The 19,577-nt window shown below is 43.1% G+C and overlaps 2 protein-coding genes across 3 annotated transcripts in view; both read right to left on the reverse strand.

The window, feature by feature from the left end:
- The window catches only part of MYO5A (myosin VA), a 91,908-nt gene extending 86,362 nt beyond the window's left edge, over nucleotides 1–5,546 (reverse strand). Inside the window, exon 1 of the mRNA XM_057372073.1 lies at nucleotides 5,362–5,546. Coding sequence (XP_057228056.1) covers nucleotides 5,362–5,388 — 27 coding nt within the window. The 5' untranslated portion in view covers nucleotides 5,389–5,546. The remainder of the gene's footprint in view (nucleotides 1–5,361) is intronic.
- A 2,292-nt stretch (nucleotides 5,547–7,838) lies between these two features.
- ARPP19 (cAMP regulated phosphoprotein 19) lies at nucleotides 7,839–18,914 on the reverse strand. 2 transcript variants are annotated; one of them, XM_057372074.1, is made up of 3 exons: nucleotides 18,726–18,914; nucleotides 13,850–13,972; nucleotides 7,839–11,332 (listed from the first exon to the last, which is right to left on the reverse strand). In XM_057372074.1, the coding sequence occupies exons 1-3, from the start codon at nucleotides 18,768–18,770 to the stop codon at nucleotides 11,162–11,164; spliced, it is 339 nt and encodes a 112-aa protein (XP_057228057.1). In that variant the 5' UTR covers nucleotides 18,771–18,914; the 3' UTR covers nucleotides 7,839–11,161. The 2 variants fall into 2 exon arrangements, with proteins under 2 accessions (XP_057228057.1, XP_057228059.1); XM_057372076.1 differs by lacking the exon at nucleotides 18,726–18,914 and adding an exon at nucleotides 15,982–16,314.
- Nucleotides 18,915–19,577: the final 663 nt, after the last annotated feature.

The following is a 19,577-nucleotide window of genomic DNA, read 5'->3' on the forward strand; positions in this document are numbered from 1 at the left end:
CAGGGAGCAGCTCTGRTGCAGGCTGGGCTCCAACTCAAACCACAGCTTGCCTTGCTTCCCAAAGCTCACAGTTCATTTKAACAACAGACTGCTGACATGTCACAAAACTGCTCATAGAAAACAAAAAGCTTTTTCAGTTTCTTAGGCTGCTGTGATTGACATCTGATTACAGCGAACAGTTTTTTTACAAAAAACATAATAAAATGTCAAGGTTGGGTTGAACTGAGTATTGTTGGACTGTTGGGCAATTATATCCTCAGCACCTTTRGTTTAAAGGCAGCAGAATGAAATGGGTGCACACCATTGGGACTTGTCACTGGCAGAGCTGCCATCGTGTTTATTCCAGTGACACAGCAGATCTCCCAAGCACAGGAGCAATTGCACTATTCCCTCCTTCCCTGCTGTGTAAGATTTTAGGAAGAGGCAGAGAACAGTTCTAAAGCATCCTGTGCAGGCTCATGCCATGCACAGATACAATTCCTTGGCAGTTCACATTTGACTCTGCAAGATCCTCTCTGCTCTGAGCTGTGCAACTCAAAGCTGTGCAGGAGACCCAGACTGTGCCTGGAGAGGAACAACTCCCATCTCTGCACTGATGGCACCAGGGCTCTGCAAAGACTGAGCAGTGACCTACTGAGACAAGTGCTTACTGTTTAATGCTTAGAAAACACTCAGAACACAGGCAGTAGTTTTGTTGCAAAATGTGGAATATGTAAAAATTTTCCTAAGGATGTTTTGATGTTTGATCTTTGTGYATGTTCAAGCCTAATCAAGAGCRAAGGAGCTTTCRTCTGTGAAACAAATAGCAGCTAACAAGCTCTAAGTGATTTCCAGGTGTTTGAAAGGCAAAGTGTTTGTTGGTAGAATTAACAAGCTTCAATGATCTCAGGCCTGTGGATGTCCCCTGACAGWGGACACACAGAACACAGAATTTAGGGGCACAAGGATATGTGACAGAACCCTCAGACGAGGAAGAAACTAAAAAAGCCAACCCAAGCAATCGTGCTGAAATCAGCTCTGACTGGGCAAAGATAATTCCAGTAGGGGCAGTTCCTCACCACCAACTCAAAGCCACCAACTCAAGAAATCATCAACCCAAAAGAAAAGAAAGACTGAGCATGCAAGATGTAGCATGAGAAGCAAGAGAATCATTAACCAATAGAAGACAGAACACTAATTAATAAGAGAACTAGGTAACTTGTAGCCAATAAACATTGATGCCTTTGAAAGTTTGCTGAACTGTATAAATAGTGAAAAGCTTTGGCAGTTGTGCTGGCTTTGTGGATTTACCAGCCAGCATCTCTTTCTGTGCAGAACTGTAAATAAGTCAAATACCTCAACTCTGAGTGTTCATTGGCCTCTTGCAAGCCAGGTGAAAGAGTCTATTTTAAAACAAGTCTGCACAGCAATATACAGGACTATATAATTAAGGCAGCTTTTTTTAAAATCCCAAGAAAAGTCCCCTAATAGACACAAAAATTTTGAAATAGTTACATTTTCTCTCTTAAGCTCAGGTTGGTTTTTGCTGTATTTCCCTCTCCACGTAGSACATACCCAAGCAGAGCCATTACCTGGCCAGAATCTACAATTTGCCATTTTTGCTTGTAAGGACCCAGCAGAAGTGAAGAAGAGCAAGCATTGTAACACCCCGGAGCAGCTGCTGCACACAGCCACAGCAAMGCAAGAAAGGGCCACTTGCAATGCTGGGGACAGTACAAGCAGCTTTTTGTTCTATGCAGTTTCCTCTGACACTTCCCTAACTCAATTTATTGCTCATAAACCCTCAAACTGAAACATTTCAAGATCAGCTACTGAGTTCAGCTTGTCCAGGCCGTGCTCTCCAGTGTAAACTGTTTACTGATTTCTCTGTGTTCAGAGGAACATTTCCATTCACTTGAACTGAAATTGGATTAGGCCCTATGTCAGGACCAAGCTAGCTGGAGCTAGCTCCCCCTCATCTCAAAGATAATGGATAGGGAGGAGCATATTGGTAGCAGCAAGAATGAAAATAAATGAATGTCTGACTGAATGGATAAGTAAATAAATCAGTGCACTGTACACAGCCACACAAAAGTGAAACAGAAATCCCAAGAGGGCAAAGCAGCATGCTCTAGGAAAGCACAGCATGAATGGGAAACAACTCAAACCCAGGAAAAAATGGATGGAAATGGAGAACAGAAGTGTCACCTCTTCACTCTGACTTTAAAGSAGGCAGCATAAACATAGTGTCGGATCTGTTTCGTTGATTTTTGTGTACAGGTGGGAAGAGCATGTGCTGGGGCTTGGTTTCATACCCCTGGAACTCACAAAGGYGATTTCTAACACAGAGTAGTCAGATGAGTTCCAGTTCTAGGCAGAGCATTCTCACTTGTTCTTAATTCCCACAGAAAGCAAATTACACTTAACAAAAGCCAGCACACGGCCTAGATTGTCCCTATCAATTTTTACRGGTCAGCAGCAGTTGGTATGTATCTGTTGTTGGTCAACAGCTTCTGAAATGCTGGTCAGCTACATGGAGGCATYGCTCAGTGGGGCTACAATGATCTARGAACCACACCAACATTCTCCTAAGTTTGTTTCCAAAGAACCAAAACTTCCAGAAATGAACTTACAGCAGGAGCACCAACCTGCTAGTGATACATATCCAACAGGACAAGGCTCAAAGGCATAATATTTTTAGTAAGAATGCCTGAGATATAATCCATGGAACAGATTTAAGCTGCTGCACCCCAAAATTGAAGCTAATGCCCTCAAGCAGAGTCTGCATTTGCACTGTCACTGGGCACAGGTTTGGGCCCACTGCTCACAATCAGTTTGTGAGTGCAGTCCAGCCAGTCCTTTARCTTAAATCCAAATTTCCAGATTGTGTCCAACTACAAGGCTGGCTACACAACCATCAAGTTTAGAAACACACCTGGATGAATCAAAGCAATAGGGCTTTCACAGGAGTGGCRTGACTTCTTCAAAAATCTGTAATTGCTGGTTTCTAACAAAAAATAATTAAGCTTGGAAAAAGAAGAGTTCCTTTCAGCTATTTCAATATGTGTTTGGGATAGTGGGTGCTATTTTTATGCTGGCATGCAACAAAACCAAATATGAAGGCATAGCATCCTAGCAAAACTGGAGACACTGGGGCAGAGCCCCCTTCCACCACCCCCAGCTGGAAATCAGTCTATTCTCCCATTCTCACAGAGCATCTGAAGAGATGCTGACAACTTTTTTGCAACMCTGATCATCCAGTTCTTAACACAACTTTACCAACTTCTGTTGCGAGTTCCTCACACCAACACAGAGCCTTGGAACAACACAGGCAAGCTGGGATGGGGTCTCCAGTGGGAGTGGGTAAGAGAGCTGCCAGGAACTTTGCTTCAGGGCACATACACACACACACAGAGCAGCAACGATGTGCTGAAAATTCATACCTGACCCTGCTGGCCAGCAAAATACCTGTGCCAACACCATACGCTAAGAGCTGATATTATACTGGGAGCTCTGGTACTTTAAGCAGCTGCCCTGAATGACAGTCTCTGCTTACCTGCTAAAAAATATGTGAAATTCACTCTTTCTGTGCCTACATATTTCTCTAAAGAGGACAAGAACAGCCTGTGGTGTGAGAGTGAGGCACAGAARCAATCTCACTGGCCTTCATCACCCAGCAAGGCCCTACTGCAGGATCATCCCCACGCTTCTCTGACTTCGTGTTTGCTCTCTTTACCTCTGCATGCTTTGACCTTAAATCCWTTATTTAAGTTACCTAATCAAGGATGAGATATTGAATGCTATTCAAACAGCATGCTGCCATTACTTGAGGAAAGAGCCAGCAGAGAGGGAAGACAGCAGAGTCTCTCTTGAACACCCAGCAGGTTCCTACCCCAGCCTCCCTGACTGAACCAGACCCTGCTCAGGAATTCTAAGGGGCCTTGAGCTTTCCACTGTAACACAGTTCCAAGACAATAACACACCYACATTTTTGGAGCAGCTTCTGACCAAAGAATTCAGCCACTCAGTGAAGAGAATTCAAGGTCAGACAAGGTTGGAAATTAAAATGAAAAAAGAAAAATAAAGTATTCTGATCTGCACTTTATGAGACATTTTAATTCCTTAAGAGGACCATCAACAGAGAGAAAGAAATCGAGAACACATTTCCAAAATAACTCCTTACACAGAGGTCTATTGGGTGCCTGGAAAAAACTCTGCAGTACCATGGCTCACTCGACCAGAGTGGCAAATTTCATTCCTTTGGGACAGTTCAAAGAGATACTCTCGTATGAGACACAAAACACCAAGGTGTGCCATATCATTCATGTATCTGGTATTCTTTAAGGGTGCAGGCCTGGTTCTCACCTCTCACATCCAACCCCTCCTACATAAACATACTCTCTGCTATGGGCAAGCCTGTTGAAGGGACTGTCTGGTTTGATTTGTCCTGATGCAGTCAGMGTGCTGTCCTACCACTCCTGAGTGCAAAGACCCTACAAATAAGGTGACCTATTCACGTCAAAACAAAAAGTCTGTTTCCTTTCCTTCCCTGCACAATGCACGACTGGGGATACTCTGGAGTATTTCACTAAGTGGCTCAAGGATCTAGACGGSGTGGCTTTCCTAACAACACTTTGTGCAAGCCTTTTGAAAGAAGGACTTGGAGTTGGCCATCTTGTACCACTGTGCTCAATTCCAGAGACTCTATCATCTCTTCTACCCTTGAAGACCTGTTGTCTGTCACATTTTCAGATTTATGCATTAGCTCAAGGCAGAGCAATAAAAAAAAAATGCATTGCTAGGCGTGAACACAACCATGTCCACATCTCGATCTGCAGGCTTTGCCATAAAGATGCATAGGACAGTAACTGTTTCCAGGCAGAAACTGATGAGATACTAACACGCAAGACTAAAAAGATTAGAAAAATGTCTGATTAGAGAGCATATGAGAGTCACGCTGCGCATCACTGCTGACTGCAGGGCTTCTGAATGGCTGCCAGCAGAATATAATCCAAAGGTGCAKTGTCACCAAAAAGCGTAGTTGAACATCAAAGCGCTTATGTCGTAGAAGCCGTTTCTCCGCAAGGAGCGGGACGCTGTTCCCGAGGGCGATAACCGAGCTGCCCCACCGCGCTGCCCCCCGGCCCGGCGCATCCCCGGCCGCGCTGCCGGAGCCGCTGCGGGCGAGCAGGGAGGGATGGGCCCCGCGGCCGCGGGGATGCGGGCCCGGCTCGGGGAGCGGTGCCGGCCCCCGCTGGGACCCCCGGCCGAGCCCCTGCCCTCCCCGCTCCGCCGTTCCGCCCGCCCGGGCCGCGCTATCCCCCTATCCGCGCCGCGCCCGCCCCGCCGCCCCGGGCAGCCCCGGCCCCGCCGCCGCCCTACCTTCGTGTAGAGCTCGGAGGCTGCCATGGCGCAGGGCGCGGGCGGGCGGCCCCTCTGCGGCAGCCCGGCGGCGGGAGGCGGAGGCGGGCGGGAGGAGGAGGAGGAGGAGGAGGAGGAGGATGCTCAGGCGGCGGCCCGCGCCATGTTGCTGCTACCTGGCGGGCTCTGTGCATTGTGGGAGCGGCGCGGGGCCGGGCAGGGCCGGGAGGGACGCGGGGCGGGCGGTGCGATGCCTCCCACCGGCGGGCGGGACCCGGGCTCGGTCTGCGCCGCGGGGCTGCGCTGCTCCCGACCCCGAGCGGGCCGGTCCGTGGGGCTGCGCGCCCCCCGCTTTGTGCCAGATCCACTATTCCGCCTCTCCCTCACCATCCTTTTTTTTTTTTCTTTAAATTATTTTTTTTTCTGCCCTACACTGAACAAATTACTCGTTTTCTTCATCACGGATGTTTATAATTGTGACTGGTCCCCAGCCCGTGCCCTCGAGGCGCGGAGGAGGCTCCACACCCCGGGCAGCACCAGGCGCAGGGARCGGTCCGGTCCCTTCCTTTCCCAGCGCCGGTACTCTCTCAAGGCAGGCGGGAGAYGAGTCCCATCTCACTGGATCTACATCTGTGTCACAGCCTGCTGGGGCCTCTGCGAGCTTAGCTGCCGTCCTACCACACATCCACTTACTCCCATTGTGCGTTTGGTATCTGTTTCTCAGGTACCAAGTTTTCTATTTTTGGCGAGTTTTCCCCTCCGATTCTGATCCCATCCTTCAAATTGTTTACAGTCTCCTTCAGCTTGATTGCATCGATCATTCAAACCGTTACTGAAGGCATTGAAGGGAAATGGGCCCAAATTAGTTCCTTGAATAATTAAGCCCAGTTCTCACAAGACATGGAGGTACACATCTTTGAAGTTTAACATTCATGTCAAATGGGATTGAAAAGTTTGGTCCATGTTCCAGCAAAGTCTCAAGATGACGCCCCACTGCTTTAGGAATCAATGACTGTTTTTTTTACAATTCAGGTTATGGCAAGAGTTCCTTTGACAGCAGAACTGAAGCTATTACTCTCTTAGTCTTTGTTTTCATTTCTCACCTTATAAATGGATCCTACTAGTCCAAATGGTCCAAAATACAAAACAAGTTTGAAATAGGTATGTTTGCCACATTCTCACCTAAGTGCTTTTGACTGTTTTTCCTCTCAGAATTYAACTGCTTAGCTAACAGCTGTATATTCAATGGGTAGTCGGGGAGGTTTTGGCTAAGCACTTTGCATAGCTGCCCTTCATCTGTACCCAAAACAAGCCACAGAGATCGATACTAATGCTACCAGTCGTGTTCACGTGCAACACTGAAATTGTAAACTGAAATGTCAGGTTTTTCAAAAAGGACCTGGACCTTCCCTCTTGACTGTGTCATGCTTCATATCCTGTATTTTGAACCCTCTCCTCAGGATATCTATTCTGAATTCAAAGACTCTCATTTCAGGAGTTTGCCTCAACTGTGGATTACTGATCTCAGTCATTCACAGCTGGAGCTCAGGAGCCAAATGTAATTATAAGCTACAGCAAAAAATAGATATCTGAGTCCAAAATATGCTATGATTTGACACAATTTGMATAAACCAGGATTTCAAATCTGCCATTAAGGACAGGAATTGGGGGCACTGAAAGTTGCCAAGAAAGAACCTGTTTGTAATGTATCCAGACCAACTCCTTATTAAGGATGCATCTCCTGCATCAAATATTTGCCAGCAAGAGTTTAGAAGACCTCATCTCTTACCTTGCACATCTTTTTGAAAAGGTTTTTTTTCAGAGCATAGACCTCAGGGTGTTTCAATGTATAGCTGATGTAACTGACAAGAGTCCACATGCAGAATTTTATATTGAATTTTTATGTAACTTTTTTCAGCAGTTACAAAGCATCTGTCCTCATCTTTTTTCTTACATCTATGTTCTGTTCATATCTATGATCTATTTAACTGTGGCAGAGAAATGTCCTTCTCACATAGGACTTCCTATTGTGTTGTCACACTCTATCATGACGATTGAGCAGTAGCTTCTCTGCCAAGCCCATATTCTCACAGTGCAAGGACCAGGCCTGAAGATTTTAGCTGTAGAAAACAAACAGGGCTGGTTTCAGCCAGTACTGATGGAACAGTTAAGAACTYTGAAATGTAATGCAAGAGCTATGTAGAGAGAGACACAATCATGTACCAYAGAGCTATGCAGAGCACAGTGTGTTACTAACACCTTGGTGACTGAGCTGATTGTGTAAACAGGACCCCATGGATCTTGAAGCTGTGCAAAGATCAGCACCTAAGCCTCGGGCTGACTGGGAAATTAGYCAGACTTTTCCCAGCTTTGTGATTTCTGGAAACGTTGCCATATTTAGGCCAACAGTCTAAAGTGATGCAAATTTCTTTGCACCAAGCTGGTTCCCAGACATCCCCTTCATTCAGTGCAAGGGACCCAAACAATCATCTGTTACAGAGTTTTCAAACAATAAGCTTTAATTGCCTTAATAGAAAAATAAGCACTGAAATATATATAAATGTGATAACATTAAAGTAATTCTGTAGTCTAACATACTAGAAATCATAAGCCCAGTCATATTTTTAATGATACAGAGTAGCAAGATTTAGGGTTTAGAAATTTTCCATAGAGAATACCGAAGTATCCAGTATTGTTTAGGAAACCACAGTAAAGATGAGACAAACCTCCACGTTGCAATAAAAACTAAGTAAATCAATTTATTCTGTATACTATACAATGTGTAAGTTTGTAAATAACAATTGACATTTTTATCACCTTAACATCTTGACTGGGTGTAAATATGTCCAACAAAATGTACTCCTGTGGCCTTTACACAAACACTGTCCTACTACATCAAGAACAATGAGAGGGAAGCCTTTGGTGTTACAGATTTGGGGACATATCAGTGAAGTTGTAATTAATTCACTTAACTATCTCAAATAAAATGTTGGTGCTATCTGCTATTACAAGCCTACATGAGTACTACTCTAACAACTAAACACTGTCAATCTTTAAAGGCAAGATATGAAAGGGACTGCCAGTCTACAGTGTGAACAGGTTTTTTTTTGAAAAAGGCAATTATCAAATGGTAAAACTCATATAATACATTATGTACATCAGTTTGGATAGCTGAGTTATCTTGCTGGAGTAAGCTGAAAGTAAGCATCAATTTGCAGTCATGTTCCATTTACTGTTAAGTGACTAYTGGACTTTTTATACAGCGTGTAGAATCAGAATAGCTGTGCCTGCTGCTGAGGTCTGTCAGAGGTGAAGTCTCGTAATCAGTCACTGACCTAGTTAGTATTACAGTACTTCAAATATAMGCATGGATAATATATTCATAGCTGAATTTGTAGTAATCTTAGGAACTGCAAATCACCGAGTGAGCATCAGAAGAGCTTGTGTTGTCCAACCAGCAGGATAAGCTGAGTTGTAGCTAAGTGAGTGGAATGTTTAAATTTAAATGGCTATCTTTTTAAACCTTCCCAAGCATCAAGAGAACTCACCTTAGGGGAGCTACAGAATAGTGGCACCAGACAAAACACAGCAAGTCACCTTAAGTTGTTCCACATTTGTTTCAGGCCCAGTCCTATCATTAGGTTTTAATTCCATCCATACATAGAAAAATAAAGAGGGATTTTCACATTTGAACAAAYATCTATAAAATGCAGCTTGCTTCAATGTTTCCAGTTTCTTASTTATTCTTCCAGCCTGATTTCTTAAAGAAGTCAARTAGGTCCATTTCTTCAAACTGTTCTGCAAAAACCACAAATTATTTGTAATACTAGTGGAGGATAAGGAATAAGGACAGGCTTGACAAAGCCAATCTAACTACTAGARAAGGCCTATACAGACTTGAAAAGAATCGGGTTCACAATTTTGAAATTCTCTAGTATTACTTCTCTGAATCAAGAATATTACATAGACACCATATGTTCTGATCAAAACAGGACCAAATAAAGACAATTAATTTTCTCTTGACCATTTTGTAAGCCTTTAGAAGAGAGCATTGGAAAAGAAATGGGCCAGCATTTTTTTGACTAGCAGTCCTTTATACCCCAAGACCTTTCTGAATATATCAGCACAAAGTACAAGCTTCTAAAAACATGCATCTTTAAGTGTTCTCTCTTATAAAACTCACACTGGTGCTTAGTTTCCAATAGGCTGTTTCAGAACTAATTTTTAAAAGAAAAAGCTATCCAGTAAACTGATCTTTTTAAAGAGTTTCTTGTTCTCCCAAAGAATGTGAAGGTTGTGATTACCTGTATGAAAATCAATTATAYTATGGATCATACTGCACTTTTAATATTCTGATTTCACTGATTTAACATACTTTTAAATGCATCATTTCACCRGAATGTATTTTGGCTATCTAGTACTTACAACCTTCATCATAAATATGAACTGGAGTTCATTCCTATTTTCTGATATGAAGTTACCTATTTCTCAATGGGTCATCATAGAAATACATTTGCAGATATTTGTTTCGCCAAAGCCAATGGGGGCTGCTGTACAACAAAGAAAATGAAATAGTTCATTATCTCTTCAGGAGTCCAAGAAAAAAGAAAGATACCCTTCTGCTTTCAGAAGTCTAAAATAGCCCAAAGACAACTGTATATCAACATAAGTGAGCCTAGATTTGGTGTTTGCCACACAGGGAACTCTCTAGAACAGTACACTTAGCCATATTCCACACCAACAGACAGAGCATTTCTGCTTTAAAAGCTTAAACAACTGCTGAACAGAAAGGGCACTTGCCTGCAAATATAGGTAAATATTCCAGATTTATAGTTGAATGCTGAATATTGTTGTGAAACAAAATAYACAACTGCAAAAGCATAAGGTTGAGTCAGGTGTAAATGTGTTTCACAAATTTCAGGTTTATAGTTTTAACTTTCAGTAGCAAGATTCTGGGCTCTTAGTTTCAGGACAAGACTTTGAAAGATACAGAATAACTTGTGCTTTGATTGGCACATTATCTGCTTTTTAAAATGTAAAACTAATAGACGTTTGCAAAAGGTTGTGCAAAACTATTGTATTTACAAAAAATGGCACAAGAGTGAATTCAACAGTCTATGCACATGCACACTTCATCCACATCTTCAACAAAAGTGTGTCCTAAGCTACAGAACTGAAAAGAATACCAGCTTCAACAGGCAGTTGTCAATAAGCACTAGGTTCACAAGAGTTACACCAGAATGGGCAAATATTGCCCAAGTAAAAACTCTATTGTTAAAGCTGAAACAGGTTTAAGGCCGTTCAAGTTCAAAAGCAGAAACAAAATTCAATCAGAGCCCTGTCTTTTGTTTTTATACATGCTTTACCATCTAGCAACTTGTGGTCTAAACCTCTACTTTAGACAACAAACCCAAACACGGAAGAAAATCCCAACACAACTGGAGGTTATATTAAATACAAATATGCTGCAATTAAGGTGAAATAGCAAAAGCAGAAACATTAGAAGTTGTAAAACTTGCGATGTCACTTGCTGGAACCAGTCCTACACTAGGAAATGGGCAATATGTACATTTTCAAGTAGATTACATTGCTCTAACCAAACTTGTCCTTTTTAATCAGTGCATTGTTCTCAACTAGTCCAAATACTACATTTTACTCTTAACAGTATTCCCTTACAATAGCAGCACATGCTATCGCTACCTGCAAAGCTGTCAGTCTCATGACTTAGTGTAAGAAAGAGAAAGGGGGATGTGAGGGTGAGAAATAACTATTAAGGAGAAATAACAGGAATGAGAATAATCATGCAGTTCAGCTGTTCTCGTCAGCCAGCCAGCTTGCTAGCAACAAGAGATGGTTTCCGCTGTGGAAGATCCTGTGGAGTAGGAATATGGTCACCAGTGACTTCTGTCTTGTCAGGAGCTGCAGTAGGCAGTTGCTTATTCTTCATCTTTGCTTTAGCCATGTTGTAATCTCCAGAATCAAAGTATTTTTGCTAGAAGACAAAACAAATATATTGAAAAGCCTGAAATCTTAACAGATGTATACACTGAATTACATGGTTAAATAGATATTTTAAAATTTTCAAAGTTGTAAAATCTCCCTGATTTGTCAAGGTAGCTCTACACGGATTAAACMAAGGTATTATTAAGACTACTCAGCACAGACACCTGAACTCTTAGCATCAGGAACTATACAGTTAAGGTTCTACATATACCATTAAATTCACATCGAATGTGAACATTATTTTTGCCCTGGTTTTCCAAAAAGCTCACTTCCCACAACTGAAATCTTAGGGTTTGCAAATTTTGTTACAGTGAACAAGTTCTGCTACACAGAATAACCAAATAATGCATGAATTAAAGCTGGAGGACAGAGCCTSGTCTATCACACCAGAGATCAAAGTAGCATAAAACAAGGAAACCTCTTCTCTGCAGACATTATAACAGTGAAAATAYAATCCCTGAGGTTCCCAAACCAATTATTCAGCAATGTCAAATCCACTGTACAGTCCTTCTGAAAAGCACTATGACAAGGAAATTCTTATCCCACATCCCATTTTTTTGYGAACACAAAGCTAAATTGTTTGACATTCTAAAACAGTGTTCCTTAATATATGAGCAAGTTTTTATTAACATTACCTTCAAGAGTTGCCAGATTTCTCAAAATATTAGGTTATCTATGCATGTCAAGGCCAAATGACTGTTATTTATCCCCATCATGGTAAGATGAGGCATCAAATTCTATCCATGCTCTGCATCAAGTCTTCAGCTGGTCACTGACACATTTTACAGGAAAAGTTGCATTGTTTTACATTTTACCATGAGGTCTTACCACACATCTTACCACTAAGAGAAACATCTGAGAAAACCCACTATCTCTCATGCTTTAGAATGAATCCATTCTAAATGGATTTCTTCTTYCTAAATCCATTTCTTCCTTTAATTTATTCCAGTATTTTCCTGATTTATTCTAGCTTCTCACAGATGGCCTGTATTTGATCATCCCTTTCAAAGTGACTATGTCTGTCCAGGTGTCTTTGTGTCTGAAACAYTACCTGAAAGCACACTCACTACCCTCACTCTATTTTAACCTTCATCAGGGCAGACAGCCTGAAGTACACCGGAATCTCTACCAAGTAAAGATCTCTCCTCATTTAAGACACTGAGCACACTAAAAAGAAATAATTAAAAAATCAAATGGAAGAAAGTTATTATCACCACATCAGGAACTGCAGAAGGCATATTATGAAYTGGAATCCACATGTTTACGCCAACTTTCATCAGAGTAGCAAAAGTCAATTAAGATGGCTATTGATCTGTCTCTGGTCAAATCTGAAAGTACATGCTGCAAGAGCTTTTGTATTCAGTAGTGTAATTAAGATGAAGATATTGTACAGGTTATTATTGCTGGTGGTGAGAATTTCTCACATTTGCAGTCATCATTCCATTATGGCTATAATCCTTGCTGAGTGAACACTGGCCTGTTTTCCTGAGATATCATCACAATACATACTTACCACTCCCTTCTGTGTTAACATGTACATTGAACCCAATGAAGTTTCATTTAGGCTGCCTTYGACCACACAGYGTAACTCAAAGGGAATCACCTCATCTACCACCTGCCCAGGCCCAGGCCCAGCAGCCMTTAACTCTGCTTCATATGTTCCAGTTTATGAGACAGATTATCCAAAAACCTGCCAACAGTAACAATTCCCAAGAGATGCTACCAGACAGCACAGAATTAGATCAGCACTGAACTCCACCAGCTGGTTTGCGAAAGATTTATACTTGGAATCACTGTGGGTACTGAAAGACCCAGACCATGGTAAAAAAAAAACCACAACAGTGGGACAGCAATGAAAGCATCATCAGAAGCAGTGACATACTAGGATTATTCCAAGAACAGAGTTCTAGCATGCCTGAAAGGCATTACATAATCACTTTATGAATAATTAAACAAAAAAAAAAATCCAGTCAAATAGCTAAGAAAATAAGAGACACCGGTTAGATGTGGAACAATACTGAAATATTAACTCACTCTTTGTTCTTCTATCATTATTTTTTGGTCAGGGCATATATTCAGAATTATACCACCATTCTCMCACCACTGATGTCAGATGATGCCTGGTCTAACTGCAGACAGCAAACTTTCATGTGCTAAAAACATGGATAAAAGGAACGGACATAAATTTTGGGAGTGTAAGAATACACAGGATAAAATCACTAGAAAATAAGGATGAGTTTCTATTTCCTTGGTGTTTTCTACATTGTCTATCACAGCAGCGTCTAAGTTTAATTTTTTATWACAAGTGTGGTTGAGCCACTGATGCTGCAAACTCCAATCCTGCCAYGCTGGCATTTGTTTTGCAGGGACAAATTTCTCTTCCCTCACTCTCTCAAAAATTAAAGTTTTTCASACTCTTTTACCCTGCAAAGGCCTGTGGAGCAGGGAAAAAAAATGCAGATACAGTAACTGTGAAATTTTTTTGTCCATACAATAAAGAACTCACTCCTTTTTGAAGCCTCTTCCTCAAGAAATCTGAACCTCCTGGCTTCTGGCCCAGATGAGGATATCTTGCTTTCAATTTTGCTTCTTCAGCTTTTTCTGGACTTATCACCTTATCCTCCATTTCCTGAAAGACAATGATTGATACTGTAAGTGAAACATGCAACAATGTATATTCATGCAGAACAGCTTTGTAGGTAATACACCCACATGCCCACTGCTGCTACCAAGTGAGCATARCAATTATCTGATTAGACATTTTCATGCATTCCTTTCTCAAATGCTGACAGMAACTGTAGGAGTTCAGCCTCCCATTTTAGATACCCTGCGTGGAGGTGCTGAAGATGTGCGCACTTCCCTCTCCAAGAAAAGTAGTCTGAATTATTAAATTTTGAAAAATAAAAAAGCCTCAAATGAAACTCTTTTTTTTTTTTGGGTCAAAACAAGGGTTCCACTAAGAATAAACAAATATTGAAGAAAATTTGAATAAMCAAATCTCTGAGCGAGAACCACAGGACTTTTCCAAATGCCTGTTTCATCATTTAGTTGCACAGGCAGACTGGCACTTCCACTGCCACACTGATCAGTATGGCTGCTCCAGCTGTAATGTGTTGATACTCACTGTGAAGCACTCAAAAACATGCCTGCTGTTACATTAATAGCAATACTGTGTTTCTCTATACATGTCTATAATTATCCTGAAATTATGAGGATGAAGACAGTTGGACAGTGCATTTGTTTAAAATAAAATGCCTATTTAATGAGTATACTGTAAAACATGGATGCTCAAAATAATAATTTGAAAATACTCATTTGGCAAAACTGTAATTTGTTCACTGGCCTCTACTTCACACTCCATGTCCATGTAGCAATTTGATGTATGAAGTACAATTTATTCTACTGGATCCTTTCTAAAATATCTTTCATTCAAAATGCTTGTTTTGCTCTTTACAGTATTTGGCCATACACTTTTTTTTTAAATGCAAACCAGTGCTAATTCAGAGAAAATACAATGATTTGCACTGACTGCTGTAGTTTAGAATTGTTATTATCACCTGAAGTCACAGAAAGAGTTTCAGGCAGGAAGTAATATTTGCCACTGAAATCAGGAGGGCCTCATTCATCTATGACTAAGATTTCATGTCCACTTAGAGCTCTTCAGGAGCCCCTTCATACTCTTTTCCAYGCCTGTCATCATCCTTTGCATTGTATCAATCAGCATGACTGCCTGTACTCCCCAGCAATGGACTACAGAAACTACTTCAACTAAAAAATAACCATTTATCTTTTTTTTTCTTCTCCCCTTGTTCAACTGTTTCATTTGGATCGATTTCCACAGCCTGGATGACCACACAGCTGCACAAACAGGTATGTTAACAAAGCAGCAGGGAGGACAGGAATATAAGGAGCTGGGAGCTACTTAAGCCAGAACTGCTGAAGAACAAGAGCCACCATCACACTCGCCTATTCCTAGATGCTCCTCTCGATCTCTTATAAAATGCTCCAGGTTGTGTTAAATTTAACATCTTTCTGGTAAGATGCATCAGAAACAAGGATTGTAACATTTTCTAGCTACTCTATTAGACCAAGACACCTCAAGGACAGCTTTGCACAAAACAACAGGAAGCTGAAATAACAGTTCTCCCAAGGAAAAAAATAGAAACTCTCATAACAAAGAGAAACTTCTGTGACATCAGAAACCAATGCTTTTTGTTAGACGAAAATGCAGCTAGGCAATATAGTGCAAAATATAAACCCAAATACAGGCAAAGTTTCCCTGGCACTATTGAACACAGAMCTACACCATTTCTCACTAGGTAATATCCCACTAGCCAAGCCCACAGTTCTCGTGCGTTACACAGATCATGCAACTGCTGCTCTCTCTATTGTGGTTCATAAGAATGCCGACAGGGACTGGATTTGCCCAAAAGTAATCCTTTTAGCTCAACACTTTCAACAGCTAATGCTGAATCACTGGGTACTCACTGCTGAGCCAACAGACAAAGTATTTGAGCGGGCATATTTTGTCATTAAAAACCAAAAGAAGATATTTTTTAAAACGAGAGGACCAACAATAAATAGCTTATATAAATATGTATTCACAGTGCATCAAAGGAGACATTTATGCAAACTCACAGGGCTGACAAATTATGGCACAGCAGGCAATCCAAACACAACCACGGTGTTACGCATCAATGCAGCTCAAAAGGATACAGAGCACAGCCGCTTCCTCTTGATGACCAACAACTAAGACTCAAAAACCCACGGAACACAAATTAAAGAATTTCAATACCACAACTCAGGGTGTCAAACAAAACCAGCTGATGGCAGGTTCAAAAAATACTTAAGACAACAGTTCTTCACATAAAATACAGTTAAGCTGCAGAACTCCTTGCTGAAGGATACAGGGGGTGCCAAGATTCGGAAAGCAATTCGATGTGTTCTTTTGCAGCCCAGAAGCCTTTTAAACCAGATTTCTGAGACCTTGGATCGCTTYCTTGGGAAGATCACTGCCTGCACGTCCTGATCTTATATTCCTCTGAGGACTAGACGGTATTGAGCACTCTCGAAGATGAGCTGCTGAGCCCTAAAGACTTTAATCCAAGCCACTCCTACATTCAGAACATTCTCCCATGAATTACAGAAGCAACAACCAAGTGACTAACAAATGACTGGGGAGTGGGCAGAAATCAAGATCCACCACGCTCTTCTTCCTAGTGACAACCACACAAAAGTTGTAATTTTAGTTCTCTACAGCAACCTGACACAGCTCATGAAGTCATTAAAATKATCTACCAGGAAGGCAGCAGTTACCTAACTCGTTTAAAGACAGCTTTTGCTTTTAATCTTTTCAGATTCTAGCAGCATTAAGTTCTGTATGTGCTGGACAACTGACCTGTCTGACTGAAAAAAAACCAAACCAGCCATCAGCTTTTTAAAACACTGGTATGAATGGCTCATCTTTAGCAGAAGACATCAGACAAAATGCAAAGCAGAAAATGGAAAAAATATGGCAACAGCACAACCCTACAGCAAACTGATGTGGCAAAAACCAGTTCAGCMCCAAAACGCACCACCTTTAACAGCTTCCTGGAAAACACAAGGCTTTTAAGGCAAAAAGAGTCAACCAAACATATGTTCCTCCATGTCCAAAGTTTCTTTGTTTCTGAACTTCCCCCTGCCACTGTCCTGAATTTTCACACTGAGAACAGGAAACACTGATCTTTGGCAAATTTTCAGTTTATATCATTCTGTAATTCAAAACCTTTCTCACTCAGCACAAGCTCCCTACTGCACATCAGAAAAGTTTAGAAAAAATGTCTGATCACGAAAACACTGCCTCCRAGTTCATTTAGGGGCGTCATCTTTTTTAAGCACACATACGAATAAGTACTGCAAAATGGGTTGTTTATGTAAGTGTTTTGGAGCTAAGCATTAAGCAAGTGAATGTTCAATTTTGCCTACCCAGACTAATAGCTTTAGTGGAAGTTAACACTGCAATATTGTAACAGCACTGATACCACAGTATCAGACCAGGACATAATCTCACAGAAAGCAAAGTTTTATTTTATTGATGYTATGTAATTTTTCTTGAACACCTTATCTGGATAATGCTAAATTAGGAGATGAGCAAGGMACTCCCACCTCTCAATTTTTTCCAAGCAGTGCATAAACATGACATTTCAAGATTTCAGTCTGAAAGTTCATTAGGAAAACCAGCCCCAGTCACCTGACTTCATCAGAACACCGCAGAAGGCATTACAATAAACTTGCTGCCACATGTTTAACTATGCTCTTATTACAGAGCTATTCTAGGAGTGCTGCATAGGCCAGGGACTTATTTTTATAGGCTTTGAACAGGAACAGTATCCCTTCAGCAGCCTACCTAGCATGAACGTTAAGTCACGCTGCAGAACACACCTATTTAAGAGCAGATTACAGACCTGCCAAAGAAGATGGTTCTAATTACTGCACCTGTTGAGAAGGTATCATTCCATATTAACCCTCAAAGCTCTACTCGTACGACCAACTCATATTACAATTTGTAAATTATTAAACAAAAACGTGACAGCTGAGATAGATTAAGCTTTTTCTTTYAGCGTCCTTCAAAGCGGTATTTGTGTTTCATAACTTCTCCGGATCATAGCCGCGGGGATYGCAACCGGGTTCCCACAGCAATGACAAGTCTAAAAAACAAACGGCTTCTTAAAGTCACAGCAGAGAAATCTATGAAACCAAATCCCACTTCAGAAACGATACAGTTATTAGATAGAGATGATATAAGAGGGACACCACAAGATAACTCAGCCAATTATTCTTTCCAAAAGCCTTAACTAGCCCAGATTACGRTCGTTGTGATGTCGGTATTTCTGCTCCTGAACTGATTAAATTAAAAGCTGAGCGTTTTCTAGAACTGAAACAAACGTTCAGCCTTCGGATTATGGCTGGTGTCCATGCCGCCGCTGCGATGGTGAGCCGAAGCCCATGGCGCAGGACGGCGCGGCCCGCGGTGCCCCCGAGGGAGCGAGGCCGAGGAACARGCGAGGGAGCGCCATGGGCCGGGCCAGGCCAGCGCACCCCGACCATGGGCCAGGGAATGCCCGCTCCCGAGCCATCATGGTGGTGCTTCCTCCGCCTCCAACGCACACGGCCGCGAGCGGCGGGGCCCGTCCTGCCCGGGGAGCGGCGCCCGGCCCTGCTGCGCGGCGGCGGCCAGCCCAGCCCGGGGCAGGCGGTGCTCTGAGGGGCGGCCGGGCCCGGGAGACGCTGCGGCCCGCCAGGCTCCCTCKGCCGAGGCAGGGAAGGACAGGCCCGGCCGCGCCGATGGAGGAGGGAGAAGCCCCGCGGGCCTCCTTGCGCTCCTCGGGCCGGCCACCCACCTTCTGCTCCTCGGCCGAGGCGGGCTCGGGGCTCTCGGCAGACATGGCGCCGCGGCGGCGGGACGGCGGGACCGGGAAGGAGGCGGGCGGGAGGCGCGGCCGCGGCTCCTCCGCGCTGCTGCTGCTGCTGCTGCCGCCTCCTCCCGCACAAGATGGCGGCGGCGCGCGCGACGGAGCGTTGGCGGGGCCAGACTTCCTCCGCCTCGGCCCCCGCGCGCGCGGGCTGGGCAGCGGGGGCGGGGTCCGCGCGCGCCCYGCGCGTCACGTCCGGAGCCGCGCGCTCGGGGTTCGGGTACGGCGGAGGCGGGACTGGGGGTGAACGGGCCCGGCCCGCACAAAATCACAGAAATCACAGAAATACTGAAACATCGGCGTTGCAAGAGAGCTTCAGTGTGCTCCAGTCCAGCCGTACAGGCAGCGCTGTAACCGCTAAACCATATCACCCGTCGCTTGAACACCTCCAGGGATGGTGACTCCACCGCCTCCCTGAGCAGCCGTTCTAATGCCTGACAACCCCAACAGTGAAAATTCTTCAGATATCTAATGTGAATCTCCCGTGTCTCAGGTTAAGGCCGTTTCCTCTGGTCCCATTACTGGCCYCCACCTCACTACAATTTGCTAATCCCAGCTCGTCCGGCCTGCCTGGCCTCCCCTGCCCAGCATCAGGGTAAAGGGGGAAAAAAACCCCACCTTTATTGCTTGGCTAGTTTAGTTTTTTTGGCCACTCTTAGTGATCAAAATACAAGCAGCTGAGTCCTCAGTCCATTGGAACTTCATCACAGCACAGTATCAAGTTATAGAGAGTATTTTATTCCCTCATCTACTTTTCACTATCTGGTCCTTCCATGGACT

The sequence above is a fragment of the Malurus melanocephalus genome, unplaced genomic scaffold (genome assembly GCF_030028575.1).
Source record: "Malurus melanocephalus ecotype Western Australia unplaced genomic scaffold, MMel_1.1 scaffold_163, whole genome shotgun sequence".
Taxonomy (NCBI): domain Eukaryota; kingdom Metazoa; phylum Chordata; class Aves; order Passeriformes; family Maluridae; genus Malurus; species Malurus melanocephalus.